This window comes from Sminthopsis crassicaudata, chromosome 6 (assembly GCF_048593235.1).
Source record: "Sminthopsis crassicaudata isolate SCR6 chromosome 6, ASM4859323v1, whole genome shotgun sequence".
Taxonomy (NCBI): Eukaryota; Metazoa; Chordata; class Mammalia; order Dasyuromorphia; family Dasyuridae; genus Sminthopsis; species Sminthopsis crassicaudata.
This window is the reverse complement of record NC_133622.1, coordinates 77,729,781-77,750,430: the sequence shown is the minus strand read 5'-3', so window position 1 is coordinate 77,750,430 and position 20,650 is coordinate 77,729,781. Positions and strand designations below refer to the sequence as shown.

The 20,650-nt window shown below is 33.7% G+C and overlaps 1 protein-coding gene across 5 annotated transcripts in view; it reads left to right on the top strand.

The window, feature by feature from the left end:
• Positions 1–20,650, top strand: part of IQCM (IQ motif containing M) — a 491,365-nt gene that overhangs the window by 211,663 nt on the left and 259,052 nt on the right. For all 5 annotated transcript variants that reach the window (XM_074276433.1, XM_074276430.1, XM_074276434.1 and 2 more), the window contains one exon: positions 19,661–19,853. In XM_074276433.1, coding sequence (XP_074132534.1) covers positions 19,661–19,853 — 193 coding nt within the window. The remainder of the gene's footprint in view (positions 1–19,660; positions 19,854–20,650) is intronic.

The following is a 20,650-nucleotide window of genomic DNA, read 5'->3' as shown; positions in this document are numbered from 1 at the left end:
TATTCATATCTCAAATATATAGTGAACTGAGTCAAATTTATAAGAAGAATCAATCTGCAACTGATAAAATAGTCAAAAGACCGTTTCTGACCAAAGAAAAAGGCAGTTTTTGGAAGAAGAAATCAAAACTATATTTAGTCATATGAAAAGTACTCTAAATCCCTATTAGAATGATGCAAATTAAAATAAGTCTTAGATACCATCTCATACCTATCAGATTGATTAAAATAATAGGAAGGGAAGGGGAAATAACAAATGTTGGAAGGGGGTGTGGAAAAATTGTGGCAATAATACTTTGTTGGTTGAATTGTGAATTGACCCAACCATTTTGGAGAGCTATTTGGAACCATGCTCAGTGAATATACTTTCAATCAGCAATACTATTTTAGGTCAAGTTTCTCAAGGTTTCAGGGGAAAATGGAAAGAACTTAGATGTTTTAAAATTATAAGTATTTTTTTTATGGTGGCAAAGAACTGGAAAGAGTAAGGGGATGCCCCTCAATTAATGAATGGCTGGATAAGTTATGCTACATGATTATGATGGAATATTACTATCTTCAAGAATTGATGACCAGGTTGGTTTTAGGGGGAAAATGTATAAGAATTTGCATGAAATAATTCAGAATAAAAGCAGAACCAAGAGAACAATGTATATACTATCAGCAAAATCACTAAGCTATTACAAATAACATGATCATTCAAATCAATTATAAAGAATAAATGAAGGAAAATGCTATCTACTGCTAGAGAAAAAACTGATATATGGAAGTCTGTATTGTATGGTTTCACATTTACATCTGTATCAAATGTTGGTCTTATATAATGCAGGATTTGTGAAAGAGGGAGAGAAGACAACTCATAACTCAATATTAATTTAAAAACAATTAAAAAATCATAAGCTTGAACTAGTCTTTCCTGATCCAGACTGGGTTTGCAAACCAAATTTCTTAAAATGAAACAGTTGAGTATTTGGAAGAAAAGGATAACAGTTTGTATGATCTCAAACCTGAACAATGGAGTACCATTTAATTTGACTAGAACAAGGTGGTTATAGTCATGATGGTATAAAAAAAGAATGCTGGTTTTGTAGAACTCAGATTGAAATGTCAGCTCTCTTATATCTTGCCTGTGTCGTCTTAGGCAAAACGGCTAACCTCTTTGGCATCTAGCCTTGATAAATACTAAAATAGAATTTTGAATCTGGAAGTCACCTTAAAGATCTTTCAGTCCAACTTCCCTGATGTGTAGATCAGGTCTCTTAGACTGAGATAGCTTTAAATGAGTTAGCTAATCATCTAGCTAGACTATGGTAGGGCTTATATTATTATGTCTCTAAATACTTGTTTCAGTAATGTTTTGCATTGTGCTAAGCTACTTCCCAAACTAACTATTTAAAGAAATCTCTCTCTAATTATATTGAACATCAGTTTATTATAGAATATAAATCCACAATACTTCAGGCTAGCCAAGACTCTTTTGTTCTACTTGCAATCCTTAAACTTCAATAGGATATAGCAATAATTTATGCCAATGTTTGTTCTTTTGTCTATTTCCCATTTTTCTGCATCATTAATCCATTTAGATAGATCAGGTTGGGCTGGCTTCAATTGTAACACTCTATTTTTATCTACTTTTAATTCTCCTAGCTTATTGTGGATTTTTATTTTTGATCTAAGAATTCAGGTGTCTGGTTTTATAGACAGATGACTGGGAAGTAATTTCCACATGAATTAAGTTTTTTTTTTGTCTCAACATTTAATCAATTTCATTTTTAGTGACAATATTTGATATTTACCATATCTGGCACTTGAAATATTTATAATATATGGATCTGAGACCTCTTTAAAATCTATAAGTTTCTGACCTTTCAATTCTCATTAAGTTTTCATATATATGTATATATGTGTATACATGTATGCATGGGAATATATATATATATAACATATATATATATATATATATATATATTTTTTTTTTTTTGTTGTTGTTGTTGTTATGAGCAGGCACTATTCTGTATAAGCTTTCATTCCCATTGTTTCTTAGCTCACTATTCAACACATAATACAAGATTACTAAATGTTTACTGACTAATTAAGTAATGATGGCATACAATTTTTTGATAAGTTTCTTTAAAATACTTAATACAAATAATGTTATACAAGATTTCCCATCTAATAATACTTTATGTCACTCTTATATGTACTCTAAAAGCAATAGTACCAATTACTTTACTTCTCAAGAGAGAATCTGTGAGAGCAACTTTTCTTTTTAACTATAACTTCATTTTTCCCCTGGGTTTCATTTACAACATAATGTCAATATTGACAAACATATATTATATCAACTTGCTGCTTACTATGTAGCAGTGTCTCGTATTTAGAACACTAATAGCCTATGTAGCTTTTGTGGATAATTTAAAACAAGAGTTCTTAACTTAATTCTTCATTAGACTGCTGAATAACATGATTAAACACATAAAATAAAATGTATAGGATTATAAGGGATTGAGATGATATCAAAATGCGGTTATTAAAAATATTGTGGGGCAGCTAGGGTGGAGCCAGTGGAAGGAGCACCATCCCTGGAGTCAGAAGGACCTGACTTCAAATTTGGCCTCAGACACTTACTGTGTGAACCTGGGCAAGTCACTTCACTGTTTACCTCAGTTTCCCCATCTGTAAAATGAGTTAGAGAAGGAAATGGCAAATCACTCCAGCATCTTTGCCAGGAAAACCCCATATGGCATCATGGAAAGTTGGACACAATATAAAACATTAAACATTAAAACATTAAAAACAAAAACACAAGAAAAACTCAAAAAATAAAAAAAAAAAGTTCTTGGAGCCTGCGGTTGCGAATCCTTGGTTTAAAAATTATGTGATATTTGAAATCCTCTATTTTCTTTTCTGAAATCTTTTTCTCTGGTCATTGCAGAAACGAAGGAGGCCAATTTAGATCTTAAGTCTAAAAAGACAAAATATAGGGGGCAGCTAGGTGGCTCAGTGGATAGAGCACCAGCTTTGAATTCAGGAGGACCAAATTAGATCTCAGGATCTCAAACACTTAACACTTCCTAGCTGTGTGATCCTGGACAAGTCGCTTAATCCCAGCCTCAGGGTAAAAAAAAAAAAAAAAAAAAAAAGACAAAATATAGAATTTATACAGATACACAATACCCCAAGATAATTTGTGGCAGAAGAGAACACTAATAGGGAGTGGGGATTTCAAAAAAAAGTGAGCTTTGAACCTAGGGATTATAACATGAATAAGTGAGGAAGGGGAATATAAGTTAAATGGGGAAACAGCCTATGCAAAAGCAGTGATGGTTTGCTGAATTAATTCCCAGTTAAGCAGGCCAGTTTACATCATGGGGAATAACCTAAAATAAGTCTAGAAAGGTAGGCTGGAGCCAGATTGTATGGAGCTTTAAATAAGAATATGGGGAGTTTGTATTTTAGCATAAAGGCAGTGGGGAGATACTAAAGATTCTTGAGCAAAGGAATGACATTATCAGAACTGTGCTCTGAGAAGATTATTTTGACAGCTTTGTGAGGAATGGATTAGAGGGCAGAAAAACTGGAAGCAGAGGGACCAATTAGGAGACTGTTGCAGTAGTCCAAACAAGAGGAGATAAGGGTCTGAATAGGGTGGACTATGAGTGGAAGGAAGGGAATAGATAGTGAGAGATGTTATAGGAGTAGACCTGACCTATATATATATATACCTACAGAATTCTGGAATGAGACAGAAAAGGTAGAAATAGAATAGTGAGTGTAAAGAAAAAGAAATAATGAATATTTGGAGGCAAAAGCTACTCCTTTTTTTGCAGAAAATTTAAATAAACTCATTATTTCTATTTGTTCCTTATTTCAAGTTTTATTTCATTTTAACAACAAAATTTATAATTTAGAGGAAGTTGGGGGTTTGCTTTTTTTTTTTATTATTTCCCCCCTCTCTTTCATACATTCTTAAGAGCTTGGTCTGAAGGTTTTCCTCTTGTTAGAGGAGAATTTCAGAATCTACACTCAGCTGGAAGTCTCCTTGTAGCCTGCATGAGGCATAATACATTATCATCTTTCATCCATCATCAGTCAGCTTCAATATGATAGTGGCCACTTTCTCATGTACCCTCATGTAGTGTGAGGGGGAAAAATGTCACACATATAGAACCATTCCAGGAAACTGTACACAGGACAGCAAATTTATATTCCCCCCAGTTATAGTGGGGGAAAAAGAATTTATACATATCTAACTACAAGTACCAAGTGCATGCATTGTAAATAAGGCCATGCATATTCAGTCACGATAGTCAAGTCTTTCAAAAGACCAGTCAAGTCATGTTGATGGTGAGAAATGGAGGTGATTATTGGATGGATGGTGGCAGGACAGAAGGACATGCGGTTCAAATGTGACCTACATGTCAATGGGGAATATTCCCTAGTGATATTCTCCCTTTGTTCTGTAAAGACCCAGACTGAGGAGGATTCAGTCATGCATTTAGTAATTACTAACTCTCTGCCAGTCAATATGTTAAGGGCTAGGAATGAGGAGTCAGGCAAAAATACAATATGGATTCTCAATGAGTTCACATTTGAATGGGAAGAGACAACATTTCTTTACATGTAGATGTAAAAATGCATCTATATAGAGTGTAATGGAAGATAAGCCCAGAGGGAAAGAATTAGCAGTGCATTCATTGGAGAAACTGGAATGGAAAAGAAGCTTGGGAAAGACTTCCTGCAAAAGGTAGAATTTGGGCTGAGCCCTGAAGAAGGCAAGTAGCAGAAAGTGAGGAAGGAGAACATTTCAGGTGTGAGGGATAACCAAAATCATAGTCAGGAGATAAGAGTGCTGAGTATAACAAACAGCAAAAAGATTATTTCTTAGACGGTTACTGGATTGTACAACATTTGGAAGAGAGTAAAGTCAAACAACCTTAGATAGATTCCCCCCCCCCCAAGTTGTGGGAATCATCATGACCCTATTTGGGGTTTCTAGGCAAAGATATTTAAGTGGTTTGCCATTTCCTTCTCCAGTTCATTTTTACAGAGGAGGAAACTGAGACAAACAGTTGTGTGCCCAAAGTCACACAACTAGTTAGTGTCTGAGGCAAGATTTGAACTCAGGAAGACAGGTTTTCCTCCCTCCAAATCCAGGATTCTGCTATCTAATTACAGTTTGTGGACTCCAGGTTAAGAACCCTTGTGACCTACATTGAATTTGTTGTTCTAAAGCTATGATTTCATCAGTGTGGGGAAACTCCTGCTACAGTAAGGGAAACACATTTCGTAGATCAGGAATTGAGCTGTAATTTATAATCTAAGAGAGCTGCCTGTGGGTGCTGAGAAGAGCCCTACCCAGGGTTATATAGACAAGGTTACAAAAGCCTGTACATATCTGAGACAGAATTTTACCCCAGGCTTTTCTGACTATAAGGTCAGCCCCTCCATCCATTCACTACATTAATGTGAATGATGCTTCTCATTCACACTAGGGATAAATCTTTGATCCTATATATTAGCTGATCTTTTTATTTTTCCTTTTTTCTTTCCCTTTCCCAGCCTATCTCCTGGTATTCAAACTGAACCCTCTCTAAAATGTCCTTTTTTCATCTCCTCTAGTAAATTCCTGCTCATAATCATAATCTCCCAGAATCTTAGTTTGATGGAATGTAAGTCTCCTTAAAAAACTCTGTTTTATAGTGTCTCCCACAATTTGGGGTTTACAACTGGGCTTACAATAACGAAAACTGATCTTCATGAATTCAGATCTGGTCTCAGAATGCTACATAAGTTCTCCCAGTATTTTTAATTTTTCAAAATCACCAAGAGCGTCTGCAAACACATCTTAGAGCATTCAAACAGTTCCTTGAACTCACTAAGAGCAGCTAGATGTTCCTTTACCATTTCACTTATCTTGTTAATTCCTTGTTAACAAGTTTTGTTTTCTTCTTCCTACTATAAAAGATCTGAAAAAGAAGAAACAAAAGAAGTCCTGATTAATTCCTATTTCTTTTTGCCCTTTTTTATTTTCCTTCAATTTCATACCAAGCAGAAGTCCTATCTATTTTTTGAGTTTCCTCTTTTCCCCAACCTAGCTAAAATAGATTTTTTTTTTTTTTTGGTCTTTAGTAGTCATCTCATTCTGACTCTCTGCTTATAACACAATGCCATTTAATAAAATATTTATCGTCCAATCTCTGTCTCTACTTGTGTGTTTTTCTACTCAGATCTTTAAAAAAATCTAAGTTGATGAATTCCAACTATACCCACATTTGTCAAGGACTTTAACCCTTTTATTTTTATTCTATCATTTTAAGTCATGTCTGACTCTTTGTGATCCTATTTTCTTGGCAAAGATGCTGGAGTAATTTGCCATTTCCTTTTCCTTTTCCGTTTTTTTTTTTTTTTTTTTTTTTAAATAAGAGAATTGAGGGAATCAGAGTTAAGTGGCTTGCCCAGGTTCACACAAGCTATAGTAAGTATCTGAGGACAGATTTAAACTCAGGAAGATAAGTCTTCTTGACTCCAGGCTTGGCACTCTTATCTACTGTACCACCTAGTCATCCTAGTTTCCTTAGCTGAGGAGAGTGGAAAAATATAGGGGAGAATGAATAGCGGGTATCCATGGAAAACCACTTTTCCCTAGAAATATTTGCTGAGAGAATATATTAAGGTTAAAATTCAAATACCTTTAGAATTTCTTTGTTAGGTTAGAATAGTACAAAGAAATAAGTGTTTCACACATTTTCTCCTGACTCTACTGAAAGTATTTATGTTTTATCGGCATAAAATAGTCAACAAGTCTTTGGTTTCTTTTATTTCTTAAATATGAATGAACCATATTATCTAACATGCTTTCAGCCACTCTCCCCCAAAATATTTTTGCATATAAATTACTGAATACCAAAGTATATGTTGGTTTTATCTGGAGGTTCTTGTCAATCAATCAATCAACAATCACAGTTATTAAGCACCTACTATGTTCTGGGCACTGTGAATTTCTCTATTTCCTCATCCTTTGCAACAGATTTTGGTAGGCATGCTTCAATTAACTGCAGGAATCTTTGGAATTAAGTAAATATTTGATAGTACTTGTTGAATGATGGATATGACATTAGAATGATCATAGCCCTAATAAGTAAATAGTATTTTTGTTATATATATGATTTTTAATGAAAATTTCATTTTTAAATATTTTATGAATGTCTTCTACTAAATGCCACAGTTATTTCCTGATATATTATACTACATCTCTGCATCAGCCACTAATAGAACCCTTCCATACACACAAAGCACTTGATATAGCATACATAACAAATATTTGGCACCTCTAATACCCATTTATTTCTCTACAGAGGTGTAGGAGGCATATTTTACAGTATTATTGTCATTGTGTATATTTTCTTCTTAGTTCTGCTTTCTTCATTCTGCATTATTTGCTCTGAATTCCTAATATTCATCATTTCTTAGAGAGCAATAATCGTCCATTATATTCATCTACCACAATTTGTAAAACCAGTTTCCAATTGATGCATCCCCACTGTTTCCATTTTTTTGCTACCACAAAAAGTACTGCTTATTAATATTTAGAATTTGTGGGAACCTTTCCATCTGCTTCTGACCTCCTTGTGGGCACATGTTAAATGGACATTTTATAAACCAAATTTGTTTTGGTGTCTAAATGAGAATATCCCAAGGCCCTGGCACTTAAGATAAAAGTGAGAATTTGTTTTCTTTCTAGAAGAGAACAAGATCAATATTTCTTTGAAGACTAAAATATAGCTGGAAAAACTTTTATTTTAATGGACATTTTAGGTAGTAAAAAATAAATGTTGTTTTCTCAAGCTGTCCAGCAATTTACATTTATCTGCCTTTGCCAATAGAACATTTTCTGGGGATTGGCTTAAGAGTAGCAAGAGGCTTAAAGCAAAGTCTTCAAGTCATTTGATCATGTGAAAGTTTTAGAATCAAGTATGGGTATTAATTTTTTTTTTACGAGTTTACAATGAGATAATTCAAGAACTATAGTATTTTTGAAAAAGTTAAGGCCCATATGATCTCTTTTCTCTGAAAGTGCTATCAGTCTCTTCATAGCCATGTGTCTTTCTCTACATCCCATTAACTTTATAATGTTTAACACAATTCTCTTCCATTTATTTTTATATGGTATCTTTTATCTCAAGTATCAAAGCATTTTGCATTATTAAATAAAGCAAAATAACATTTTAGCAGAGTTAAATGGACTTGGCTCTCTTAGTACTCAGCAAAAAAACTGCAAACAGGGAGGAAGATGTAGAGGATGTGATCTATTTACCATAGTTATATAATTGCCATTTTATTTTCTAGGACAGCTATGTGGCACAATAGATAGACTTCTGGGCCTGGAGTCAAAAGACCTGAGTTTAAATCTGTCTTCAGATAATAGCTGTGTGACCCTGAAAAAAAAGAAATTTAGCCTATATGTGCCTCAGTTTCCTCAATTGTAATAATGATATTCACTTCCCAGTGTTATTATAAGGAACAAGTGAGATAGTAATTGTAAAGTGCTTAACACAGTGCCTGGCACCATATTAGTCAGCACTATATTAACATTAGCTATTATTTCTAGCTATATTTTTTTATTTTGTCTAAACAACCTCTCCTTAAATCAAATAGAATTTTCTTCCTCCTCGATAACTAGTGATTTTTCCCAATAAAGTTTATTTAATGAACAAAAACAAAAACTTCTTTGCATTTAAAAAAAATCTGAGATCCCATTGTAGTCTATGAATAAAGTATTTATTTTCTATTGATGTGTTTCAGCAGCATGCTGTTAATACTCAGCAGATTATTATGTTTTAGTGATAAACCTTCCTTTTGTTGAACTTTAAAGACACATAATCATTAAAAGAAAGTGCCTGACTCATTTCCCAGCAAAATCCTCCCAAATAAATGATAGCTCTTTAATATACAATGAAAGCACTTTCTATTGTGGAGACTTCAGATTAAATCCCTAAATGTGATAAATAGGTTCAGGGATCAGACATCAGCCTTTTACCTTTGAGGCTGAAATTTGAATCCAGTCCAACTCTAGCTAAGCAAAAAAGTCCCATTTTACTCATTTTCCACAACAGTTCTAACTAAAGTGCTACAAATTTTGGAGCTCCTTGGAATCCCATCCTCTTCAGACTTGATTTCCCTGGGATAAGATATTATCTATTCAATTCATCTTCCTGATTGTTAACATTTTCCTCCACCCTAAAGTGACTTTGTGTTTATGTTAAATCTAACTTTCATTTGCTTACTGGCATAATTTTTTTTTTCCCCCTCAATAGAAAGCAAACTCCACAGGGGCAAGTCCTATTTCTTCTTTTCTTTTCTATTCTTATCCTCCGGACCTAGCACAATGATTAGCCCACAGTAGATACTTGTCTTATTTGAATTGGAAAAAAGAAAAAATCTTCATTCTTGTTTAATAGCATTCTGGGATTCTATAGAGCAGAATAGGGTTTCCTAAAAGACTTTAACAGAAGGAAAAACTTATGAATTATTGTTTTCCTTTCTTGACATAATGACAATTTGGTCATTTAGCAATCTTGGGTATAAAGTCTACATTTCAGAGTCTGGAGTTATCAGTTCACACCTGCCTCACACTTATACCACCTTGAAAACACCTTTTCCATCTTCACCTTTTTTCTTGACTAGATTTCAGCCTTATTTCAGTGCTCTCCCTTTAAAGTTTTTTTTTTCTTTCTTATGTAATAATCTTTCCTTTTATTTTATTTTTTCATCTTTTATTAGTCTTCGGAAGAAATTCAATAGCCATTTAATCTTCTGGGAATACTTGATCTTGTAGTCTGCATTTCCAATATTAGAAAATCAATGTCCAATTCACCACATTGCCTAGAGAGACTATTTCTTCCCAAGTTTCTCTTGTGTTACCAGTCTGTCTTGTGCATTTTGGAATTCACATACTACATAGTTCACAAGAGAAGGCAAGATAATACACTTTAATGATATCCTTTTTCTCTGTGAGTACTGTGATCTTGGAAAGCCATTATTTGGGACTTGTCAGTTTAAGCAAAAAGGTCCCTCCTTCTCCTCCTCCTATTTAGCTTGGATAGAGCTGCTGTTTTTAAGAGCATCGAGTTGGTAGAATGTTTAGAGTGTTAGGTCTGGATTCAGGAAGATCTGAGTTCAGATGTAGCCCTAACCAAGTCATCGAATCTCTGACTGCCTATTTCCTATAAAATGGAGATAATAGCACTCAGGGTTGACTTGGGACGTTTAGCACAGTATCTGATATACAGTAGGCTCTTAATAAATGCTTATTCTCCTTCTTCTTGTTCATTTACCATTTACCTATAAGCCTTCAAGGATGTTTCAGAATTCGATCCTCTACGAACAAGCAAAAATAAAAGTAACTAAAGTAGGGACAGCAAACTTGATCTCATTTATCTTGGGTTTTCCTGGTAATGAAACTGCACCTTCCTCTCTCACTTCCTCCATCAACTTTGATTCTTGACTGCTTTCTTTATTCTGCTCTTATCTCTATTACTGTTCTACCCACAGATCTCTCAGTTACTATCTGGTTTCCTAGACTTCACATTTCTGACACTAGCTTTCTGTGTGACTGTGGGCAAGCTATTCCTAATCTCTCACAGCCTCTCTTCCCTTTTCTGTCAAATAGTAGTAACATTTGTAGTATCTGCCTTGTAAGACATTGTAAGAATCAAGTGCAATAATGTACTCAAAGCATTTTATAAACCTTAAAGCATGATGTAAATTAAATGCCAGTTGTTGCTATTTCAAATGCTCATCCAGCTCTATTCTCTGGTATTTGGTGTGGATTTTTGCAGGTCAGTTCCAACTTTCATCCAGAGCTGTCCTTATCCTCCTTTAGATATCCATGACATTGGATAGACTATCAAACCTTAGACATCATTAACTGAGATCCTGGACACATTGCTTAACCCCAAGTGTCTCTCTCTTTATCTGTAAAAAAAAAAAATCAGGCATAGAATAACATTTACTTCATAGGGCTGTTGTAAGGGACAAAAGATATAATATATTTCAAGTGCTTTAAAATGCTATATAAGTATTATTATTATTCTTATTGATTGCGTATATAGGACTAAGCACAAGAGTTATTAGAATTCTTTTGGAGTTAAGGTTTCTACTCATGAAAATTCATTCATCACTATCTTTATTCATTTGTTACATGCTTTTATTATGATTTTCTGTCACTCCTTGTTGTCTCAAACAATAATCTTTTATTAAAGTCCTGCTATGCACCAATGACTGTGCTAGGCATTGAGGATGCTAAAACATAAAATTAATTGGTCCCTGTTTTCAATAAACTTTTAATATATCAGGAAAGATGTATATTTTAATATATTAATACACATGTGTGTATATATGCATGCATATACATGCATATGTATATAAGGAATTAATGACAAAAACAAGGGAGATATTCATATTTGGAGAACTGGAAAATGTATCATGTACAAGATAGTATTTGAACTGTATCCTGGGGGAATAAAGAATTCTATGGGGCAAAAGTGAGGAAGAGGAGTTTATATTTTATTTTAGAAGCATAAAGAAGCTACTGAAGTGTTTTGAATAAGGGGATGACTTAGTCACATTTACATTTAAGATAGGGGGAGAGATGAGGCAAGACAATTAATTAGGAGTCCATTGAACAAGTCCTGGCCAAAGGATGATGAGGGCTTGAGCTAAGGTGGTGACCAAATTATAAATAGAGGACAGATACAAGAAATGTTGTAAAGATATGTCAGAAGATTTAGAAGCAGATAGGATATGTGCAGAGTATCCTACTGAGCCAAGAATAAGTCTTAACTTTTAAATGTGGAGACTAGAAGGATCATGGTGCTTTCAATAGATATGGGGAAGTTCAGAAGAGGTTTTGGTTAAGAGGAGGAGGAGAACTCTTTTGGACATATTGAATGTGAGATGTCTACAATTCATCTTGTTTGAAATGTTCAATAGGAAGATGGTAATACTGAACTTGAGCTTAGGATATATAGATATGGGGTTGAATCAATAAGCCCTGAATCTTTAAAGAAATAATAAAAGTCATGAGGACTGATTAGGTCATTGAAAGAGAACATAGGGTCCAGGACAGAGCTGTGGAATATACCCATGATTGGAACCAAAGAGAGTCATGGGTAATAAGCCAGTAAAGAGACTAAGGAGCAGTTATGCGTATAAGGATGAGAATCACAGGAAAGGAATGTTGTTAAAACCCAGAGAAGAGAGAATATCCAGGAGAAGAAGATGGCCAACAGTTTCAAATGCAGCAGTTAAGTTGAGAAGAATGAGGATCAGGAAACGATAATCAAATAACAATTATATCATTGGTAACTTTGGAGAAAGGTTTCAATCAATGAAGTCAAGAGGCAGATCACGAAGACTTGAGCAAGGAGAGGAAATGGAAACAATGATTGTAGAAAACTTTATTTCCCTTAGAATTTTGGCTGAGAAAGGAAGGGAAATGTAGGTGAAGAGTCCTGATATAATATGTAAAATCACTAATTATGTTTTAGACACAAAAATAAACAAGTGCACAGGATTTGCTCTTCAGGAATTGACACATGAACCAGAGAAATTTCTTGGAGAATTAGTTTAACCAGATTTTTTTCTTCTGGAGATGATAGCACTATGGGAACAAGAATATTCTTTGAGAAGATGGTAGTTTAGGGGATAGAAGGAATTTTCCAGCATGGGAGCGCTTCTATAGGAAAGAGAGCAAGAAAAAAAGAACTGATTCCCTAGGACTAGGAACTCAGGGACATCATGAAGTTAAGGTCATCTATCACCTGAGCGGCTCAAATGGTAGAATGGGACCATTAACTATGATTGAAATACTCTATACTCTCTATACTGGAAAGTGGAGTTCCTACTTTTTTTCTTTTTTCTTCTTAAACAAGTTTTTGTTGTTATTGTTATTCAGAACTTGACAAATACCTGTAAATACCAATTTCCATAATCAAAAACCAACAGAAAAAGATTATTATAGGAAGCCATGATTCTCTCTTAGGATTAATGTAATCCATTATAGCTCACTTGAAGTATCAGTTATTCTAAAAAACTTTGAAACATTCATTGATTATTTCCCTCATCAATTCTGCCTTAGGATTTTTGACAATTCTAAGTTGGTCTTAAGTATTAATTTTCACTTTAATTATGTGTGTCTGTCATATCTGTTGCTATAAAGATATTGAAACAGGCAGCTAGGTGAAACAGGCACAGTGAATAGAGCACCAGTCCTGAAGTCAGGAGGACCTGAGTTCAAATGTGATCTTAGACACTTAACACTTCCTGTGTGGCTGTGTGACCCTGGGCAAGTCACTTAACCCCAATTGACTCAGCAAAAAGCAAAAAAAAAAAAAAAAAAAGACATTGAAGGCAGGTACTGTATTTTATTAAAATCTTTGTTTTTTACCTAGATTAGACTGCTTTAACCATAGTAAAGCAATAGATTTTAATCATCTTTTGTGTCATGGTCCCCTTTGACCATCCAATGAGGCTTAAAGAACCTCCTTTTCAAATGCTTTTAAATGCAGAAAATAAAGTACATATAATTTCAAAAGAATTCACATGAAATAGCTACAAAATAATAAATTGTCCAGGTTAAGAAACTTTGTAGTAAACAAGAGGGGCACAGAAAGATATTGTTAATAGATAGAAGAGCAAATTTCAGTCTGGTTCATAATTTTGCCCAGGACTAATGTTGAATAGTCAAGAATTGCCTCAGTGATCTCAGTTTTGCCACTAATCAGCTATGCAACTAAGAAGCCATTATCTAATCTCTCCAGACCCAATTTCTCATATATATATTAAAATAAGATATATGACCAACATGCTCTCAAAGTCCCTTTTACCTCCTAGTATTCTTTGATTTTTAAAAATAGAGGGCTAAGGTTAAAGCCATCAACTCCTGTGTTATGAAGCATTGGGTCATAAAGTTGGTTTAGGGGACATAATTAATATTGAGGCAAAACTCTAACTGTATAATAGGAATGTATTACATTCTTAATCTGGCAAAAACAGTCTGTCCATGTCTGATTTGCATACAGTATTTTGCATGGGAACAGCCCTGTCTTTTTTTTTTTTTTTTTTTGAAGGGGTGGTTGAAATTGGAGTGGGGATGAAGGAATAATAGGAATGTGTTTTCTTTGGTACTGAAGTTACATTGAGCACGAGTTTATCGCATGTTTCTCTTCCAAGGCTGCACATGCAGGAAGCAGAAAGCCCTCAACACAGTTTGGTAGTAGAACATCCAAATCAGAGCAAATTGTGTAAATTAGAACAAAATTGCAAGACATTTGGACCAAGCAGGCCTGCTAGTCTAATCAGGAGATGGGCACTATTTACTTTTCCATAATGTCCTTTGGAAGAAGAGTGGGGGAAGAAGATACCACCAATCTCTTATAATATCTTTCTGAACTTGGCAACTCTAGTTGGGTTTGTCACATATTTGCAGCTTGAAAAGTATCTGGCTTTTATAACAGCCAAAATAAGTATCCTTTAATCACTTTCAACCCAGGAACAGATGGGCAAACAGTGCTTTTATAAATGGGGCATACAAAATACTTCAGTATCAGCCAAAACTAATTAGTAGCAATATCTGAACCAAACTCTAAAACTGATTTAATATTTAATATATAGCCTCTTCTAAACATTAAAAGCTGAAAGGAAATTCCCATTGTAGATGTTGTGCCAAAACTAGTATCTAAAGTTCAGACGTGATTAACTTACTAATTTATTTCTATATCTTTTCTGATGTGTAATCTTATTTTTTCTTGCTTTCTATGAAAATATTATTTGATTTGAAACTCTGATCCATTAATTTATCATATTTAAAAGGAGAAAGCCAAATTTTCCTATTGACCTTATTATTCCCATTCTTATTATAGTAGAAAGAATCTCAGAATTGGCATTGGAACCTATTCTGTTATTCATAATCTGTGTAACCTTGGACAAATCTCACCTTTCTAAACCTCAGTTTCCTTATCTGTAAACTAAGAGGTTTGGCTTAGATGATCTTAAGGTCTCTCCCAACTTTAAATTTAGATTCTTGTCATCTTTCTCAGAGATTTTTAGTATGTACATGAAAAGTAGGCATGGAAAAAATTACTGTTGGCCGCCCCTTTTAAAAGTAGGTCTACAGAAAGATATGAGAAGATTTCTAACTCTATTCCTTTGCAGAAGCTTGTGAATGTGGACATAGGAGATACTATACAAATATAGCATATATTTTCATATCTTATTTAGTTTTGCAGAACTTTTTTCTTTCTTTTTCATATTTTATTATATAAAGTATTTCATACTTTATTATAATGGGTCAGATGCATGGGGAAATAGGAAAATATATGCATATACTTGTATATGATAAAAAACCCTAAATATTGACAAAAATTATTTTAAAAATAAAAAATGGTTACTCTGTGTTTGCCTAATTAGCTCTTTATTTTCCCTTCTAAAGGCTTCCTTCAAAAGCATGATATAATGAGTCCCATGGACTGTTGAAGGTTGAGAAACTTTATAAAGGAAAGTTCTTTTCCATCTCAGTGATGTCCAGACAGTGTTTTGTTTTTGTTCTTGTATTCCCAGTTTCTGGCTCAGTGCTTAGTACATAGTAGGTGCTTAAAAGTAGTCACTGATTGACTTAGAAGGAAAAGAGAGCAATTGAAATAAAACATTCTCTAGGATAAGGGAAGCTATCTCACATTTCTACCTATTGTACATTGTCTGGAGCTACCACCTAACTTTGTACAGGAAATCCTTCTTCCATTTGAACTCTGTGTAGGACAGACCATGTTGATGATGAAGAACTGTTAGCTAGCATGTATGGGAACTTCCTTGCATTTTTCACTTTCCTCATCTTGGGTTTCAATTCCATATGTTTCTTCTCTGATATTTCTGCTCTATTTAGAGGATTATTCAACTTGGTACTGAAAAGAGAAGCTGCACCTCTCTTCACCCCACCTCCATTCATTTGATTAAAGCAAGTCTCTTTTAACCTTTTTTCTGTCATGGACTCTTGGTTGCCAAAAAAAACTTACGGATTTCTTCTCAGAAACTCAAATGAATAAAATGGATTTCAAAGGAAACTGATTATATTGAAATATAATTTTCTCTCATATATAAACACATACAAATGTAAAATATGTATATATCCCATATTTAAATATAATTATATAATATAGTGCATTACCTATACAGCCATATATGTATGTGTAAATATATGTACATACATTTGTGTGTACATACACACACACACACACACACACACATTTAAATCACAAGTTTTCAGACCACAGGTTAAGAACTCCCATTCTAAACTAAGTATTAAATGTATGTCTTTCCATTTCTTTTGTCTCCAGGATAGCTAAAAAGAATCTTTTATTTCTTTAGTATTTTTTTGAACTTTTGTACCTATCTTTAATTTTAAATTCTTACATGTTTTCTGAAATTCACTTCTAACTAAGCAGTTACTTAATTGACACAGTTCAGTCTTTTTTCCCCGCTCCTTCTCCATATCCCCCTACCCCTTTGATAATTATGTTTCCAGTATGTTATCAGAATTATTTTCTTGGGATCTTCCATTTCCTCTGACTTGACTTGACCCATGGATACATTCAAAAGAGGTCTGGATTTGGAATTGGAAGATGTGGGTTCAAGTATCAACTCTGTCACTTATTCCCAGCATGGCCTTCGGCAAATAACCATTTACCTTCTCTGGGCCAGTTTCCTCATTTGGTGGATTAATCTCTGAGGTTCTCTTCGGTGGTTGAGTGTGTCATTCTATCATACAAGAAGGTCTTATATCTGTGCTAGTTGGATAATTTGTGTCTGAAATCTAATATCTATTCCGCACCCAACTAGCCAGGTGATTAGAATTATACTCAAGAATGTGCTCTTGTCAGTTTGTGAGAGCTGATTGTTAAATTTTCATTGTATTTGTCCCTCCGACTTGGTAAATGCTACAGCTTAATTCATTATTTTATTGACTATCTAGATTTAATAAAATGATGGGAAAATGTTAATACTTCAGATTAAACTTGAAAATGTCATGAGAATTTTTTTCTCCCAGAGATCTAGTCCTTAAACAAATACCAGAATTTGTATGAATTTTGTCCTTCCATCTTTTTATCCTTGTCCAAATGCTTTCTACCTTGATTTCCCTCTAACATTTGTAGATTTTCACATCCACATCTTACTTAAATTAAAAAATAATTTATGAAGCACCTATTGTGTAGCAGTTATTTATACTGTGTCATTGGAATGCATTTTTTCTCATAAAAAAGATGAGTGAAACAAGTCTTTCTTGTTATGATATAGCCTTTAAAATTTAATATTTTTATTATGAACTTAACAAAAAAAGAACATTTCAATGTGCAAGGAAAAAAAACTTTGAACTTTTTTATTCATGTTTTCCTCCAGTAAAACTTTTAAAAGATGTTTCAAATTTGACGAAGTTGTTTCCACATTGTTTTTATTTTCTATGTAATTTTCTGAGCTTTCTTCTATTCCATTCTATGTATTTTCAAATTATTCATTGATGTTCTTTTCTTTTTCTTCTTCCATTTTTAGTATGATTATCACTTCTCTCTCTTTCCCATATCTTCCTCTCCTCCAAAAAGTTCTTATTAATAAAAAATACATATGACAAATAATCCATACATCGGTCATGTTTGAAAACATATCTCTCGTTCTATACGTTATTCCATCAGTTCTATATCCAAAAGTGGAAAGCTTAGTCTTCAAAGTCCTATAATTGTTTGTACTGATCTTAGTTTTTAAGACTTCGTTGTTTTTAAGGCTAAGTTTTTTTCTTTACAAAATTTTAGTCATTTTACAAACTTTTATCTTGGTTCTGCCCAGCTCGCTCTTCATTATTTCATATAAGTCTTCCCAGTTTTCTTTGAATCTGTCTTTTTAATCATTTCTTAAAGCCCAGTAATATTAAATCATAACCTTATACCATAAATTATTCAGCCATTCCCCAATTGACAGGTACCTATTTTATTTAAATTCTTTGCCACAACAGAAAAAGGGTTGCTAAAAATATTTTTGTATATATAATAAATTCTTTTCTTTTACTCTCATTTGGATGTAATAATGGTATTATTAGATCAATATACGTCTCATTTGGAGACAGCTAAATGGCATAATAGATAGAGTACTGGCCCTAAAGCCAGGAAGATCTGAGTTCAAATTCAGCCTCAGACATTTAACACTTTCTAGATGTGTGACCTTGGGCAAGTGACATAATCCTTATTGCCTAGCAAAAAAGTGTGTGGGGGAGATATGTCTAATTTGGTGACTCTTTGGATATATTTTACAGAAGGATTAGTGTACATTATCTTTTCATATCCCTTTCATATTCCTTTGACCATTTATCTAATGGATAAAAACTCTGGTTTTTATATATTTTATCAATTCCATAATATATTACATATATATGTATATGCTTATTCTACACACTTATATGTGTGTTTACATATAAACAATTATTTAACCTATCAGAACTCTAGGAAACTGAAACAGAGAAGGTGCCTATCTTCATTGGTGAAGGAATTAGCTTCATCTAGAACTTCCCTGAAAAGATGAAAGAAAAGTATCTACTCCTATTCCTTGAATATCAGACTTTTATCAGAGATATTTGCTGTAAAGTTCCTCTCCTCCTCACAACTTGTTATTTCCTTTCTAATTTTAACTACATTGATTTTGTTTGTAGATTTAATATTAATCTTCCTTTGGAGATTAATTTGGAGTCTAGTCTTCTTCCTGATATATATATATATATATATATATATATATATATATATACACACACACACATATATATATATATACACATATATATATATATGATGTATATATATGTATATATACATATATATATATGATGTATATATATATGTATATATACATATATATTTTAAGGATCTTGCAGAATATCCCTTCAGTATAGAAGTAAATGCGGAAAAAAAAGTCTCACTGAATGCTAGAATAACTCATTACACATTTCCTTCACAGAAGACTTAAATGGATAATAGGCAATTATATAGTGATGTCCATTATACCAATAGTTTTAAACTTATTTAAATACATAGATTTTAAGTAATAAAAAATAATGAATTCTGATGATAATAAATTTATTTAGTGCTTGCTCTGTTCCAGGCACTATGCCCAGTGCTTTTTAAATATTGTTTCCTTTGATCCTGGAAGGGAAGTGTTACCTTCATTTCAGAGTTAAAGATGGCAGACAGATGAGGTATCCTGTGCAAAGTCACACAGTAATGCAAGTCTGAGCCTGAGCATCCAGGCCCAGCACTCTGCTCTGTGGCACCACCTAGCGTCCCTGTTGCTATTTGATGTTCAACTGCATCTGAATGATCCTATGGACCTTATGCTAACTGTCCATGGGGTTTTCTTGGCAAAAATACTGGGGGCCAGTAGGGATAATTTCATTTTCTTCTCCAGAGGCAAACAGAGGGTAAGTGTCTCATCGGGAGTCCCAAAGGTGGTAAGTGTCTGAGGTCAGATTCAAACTCTGGTCTCCCTAACTCCAGGCTCTAGCTATTGCTCTAACTTATTGCTTATTGTTACTTAAAAATCCCAAACCTTTCCATTTTAATTTCTAGGCCCAAAGTATCTGCTTATGATGCTGATGTTGACAGAGTTGGGCCACACGTTGACATTTATATTGCCTTCCAACCTCAACTCCGAAAGCGTAAAGGCAAAATAAGCAAAAGGGTCCTGAAAGCAGTCATCGTGATTCAGGCTGCTGTTAGGGGATGGCTTGTACGGAGAAGACTGGCAAGAGTAATCATCAAGGTAATCAATTTGTTTAAGAGTTCTTCTAAACTAGGTCTATTGATATTTTGAAATAGTTGCTTAGTCATTATTTTCTAAATCAAATACTAGCCAAATGAAATATTCAGTTACCTGTGAACTATTGGTGAAGTTAATAATAATAAGCCCTTTATGTCCATGGTTATTTAATTTCTGTCTTTCTATTACTGTCACTTATCATAGGACCTTGTTCTAAGTGGGTATTTAATAAACTTCATTTCTTATTCAATTAGTGCTTAGCATAGTGCCTAGCATAGAAGTGCTAATTAAATGTTCAATTTTTTTAGTCTTATTCAAGATTTCATGACCCTGTGTACCATACCATCTATGAGATTTTCTTAAAAAAAGATATTGGAGCAATTTGCCATTTCCTTCTCCAGTGGATTTAGGCAAACAGAGCAGAGCCTAAGTGACTTGTCTAGGCTCACATCGTTGGTAAATGTCTGAGATAGCATTTAAACTTAGGCATGCGAGGCCTAGAATTCAATTCACTGAGTTACCTAGTTGCTAAATAAATACTCATCATTTATTCAACATTTATTAAGGGAATAGAGTACATTTGAATTCCTTAGAGACTATAGTATTCCAAGATTCATAATTATAAAAACATCACCAAAAGAATGTTTAAGCTGACTCCTTGGGTTTCTGTAACACAGAATTCCTTGGAAACATTGAAAACATTGTACAATTTCCCAAATGCATTTCAATCCATTTTCTTTCTTCTTTTGAGCTCTGGACCCAGCTCATAAACCACATATAGTACCTATCCCTAAACAAAC